Source organism: Mandrillus leucophaeus, unplaced genomic scaffold (assembly GCF_000951045.1).
Source record: "Mandrillus leucophaeus isolate KB7577 unplaced genomic scaffold, Mleu.le_1.0 Scaffold1252, whole genome shotgun sequence".
NCBI classification, from domain to species: domain Eukaryota; kingdom Metazoa; phylum Chordata; class Mammalia; order Primates; family Cercopithecidae; genus Mandrillus; species Mandrillus leucophaeus.
Window position 1 is genome coordinate 401,589 of NW_012100899.1, and position 2,152 is coordinate 403,740.

At 40.8% G+C, this 2,152-nt stretch overlaps 1 protein-coding gene across 1 annotated transcript; it reads left to right on the forward strand.

The window, feature by feature from the left end:
• The first annotated feature begins 267 nt into the window (after positions 1-267).
• On the forward strand, positions 268-1,206 carry LOC105533490 (olfactory receptor 52E4-like). Its single transcript, XM_011971962.1, has one exon. The coding sequence runs from the start codon at positions 268-270 to the stop codon at positions 1,204-1,206; it is 939 nt and encodes a 312-aa protein (XP_011827352.1).
• Positions 1,207-2,152: the final 946 nt, after the last annotated feature.

Consider the following 2,152-nt stretch of genomic DNA (forward strand, 5'->3'; position numbering starts at 1 on the left):
CTTTCAAATATCTCAAAGATTACAAAACATAAAGCCATGAACAATATTGCCTATGATGGATCTCAGAACAATAATCTGTGTTGAGAGGCTTCCTCCATTACCCTCTGGAAAAAAGTGAATCTCAAGTGTTTGTAAATTAACCACCTATACCATTACTTCCAGCACACTGATAAGAGTTTTTCTGTTGCTTCAGGAACTTGACAAAGGAGGACCTTAAAGAAATTGAGATCCTTCTTACTTAGGAATTCAGTGACACTTGCTGGGAGGATGCCTTCTATCAATGACACCCACTTCTATCCCCACTTCTTTCTCCCGCTAGGAATACGAGGACTGGAATCTTTACGTATGTGGATTGCTTTCCCATTCTGTATTGTGTACCTGATTGCCATTGTGGGGAATATGACCATTCTCTTTGTGATCAAAACCGAACACAGTCTACATCAGCCCATGTTCTACTTACTGGCCATGTTGTCTATGATTGATCTGGGTCTGTCCACATCCACTAACCCCAAAATGCTAGGAATCTTCTGGTTCAAACTCCAAGAGATGAGCTTTGGGAGCTGCCTTCTTCAGATGTTCTCTATTCACATGTTTACAGGCATGGAGACTGTTCTGTTAGTGGTCATGGCTTATGACCGCTTTGTTGCCATCTGCAACCCTGTCCAGTACACCATGATCCTCACTAATAAAACCATCAGTATCCTAGCTTCTGTGGTTGTTGGAAGAAATTTAGTTCTTGTAACCCCATTTGTGTTTCTCATTCTGCATCTGCCATTCTGTGGGCATAACATCATACCTCACACATACTGTGAGCACATGGGTCTGGCCCAGTTGGCCTGTGGACCTATCAAGATCAACATAATCTATGGGCTCACGGTGATTTCTTATATTATTGTGGATGCGATCCTAATTTCTTCTTCCTATGTGCTTATCCTTCGAGCTGTTTTTCGCCTTCTTTCTCAAGATGTCCGACTGAAGGCCTTCCATACCTGTGGTTCTCATGTCTGTGTTATGCTGTGCTTTTACATACCAGCATTTTGTTCTTTTATGACACATCGTTTTGGCCAAAACGTTCCCCGCTATACCCATATTCTTTTGGCTAACCTGTATGTGGTTGTCCCACCTGACCTTAACCCAGTCATTTATGGAGTCAGGACCAAGCAGATCCGAGAGCAAGTTGTGAAAATATTTGTACAGAAAGAATAATTATGCAATACAGTTTGGATAAATATATCTATATACCACCCAAATTATGATCATCTGAGCTTCCTTTTTAATCTTCTGTAACTGTTGGTCATGCTTGTCAGATTTTTTCATTTTGACTGGAAGGGCTTTAGTGTTGACAGATAATGCAAAGTTAAACTTTGCTGCCTGTTTCCCCCACTTCTCTCCAGGTACCTGGAAAAAGGCTAATTAATGGTAACTATGCTGAAGGTTGAGGTGGCTTTGGAGTAAAACTGATTGTAAACAAGGGTGATAGATAGCTCCAATTTTTCCATATGTCTTCTCTCTAGGTAAATTTAGATCCTGAAGGACACTGATCAAATAAATCTCATTTATAGATGAACAAAATAAGCTGTAATCCAGCAATAGTTTCTGTCACATATTTTTCTATTCTTTACAGAATCCAAACTTTTGTCTTCTCCAAAATCTTTGACTCCCATGTTTATTTCAATGCTCTCTCAGTCTTGCTGTTACTACCATTTTTGCTCCTTTTCTTCTTTCACATTCCTGCTCTGTCTCTTTTTGTGATGGTTAATACTGAGTGCCAACTTGATTTGATTGAAGGATATAAAGTATTGATCCTGGTTGTGTCTGTGAGGGTGTTGTCAAAAGAGATTAACATTTGAGTCAGTGGGCTGGGAAAGGCAGACCCACCTTCAATCTGGGTGGGAAACATCTAATCAGCTGCCAATGCAGCTAGAATATTAAGCAGGCAGAAAAATGTGAAAAGATTAGACTGGCCTAGCCTCCCAACCTACATCCTTCTCCAGTGCTGGATGCTTCCTGTCCTCAAACATCAGACTCCAAGTTCCTCAGTTTTGGGATTCGGAGTGGCTCTCGTTGCTCTTCAGCTTGCAGATGTCCTATTGTGGGACTTTGCGATCATGTGAGTTAATACTTAATAAACTCCCCTTTGTGTGTGTGTGTG

Coding starts and splice junctions, on each gene's coding strand:
- LOC105533490 (XM_011971962.1), top strand. CDS start 268: ATGCCTTCTATCAATGACACCCACTTCTATCCCCACTTCTTTCTCCCG.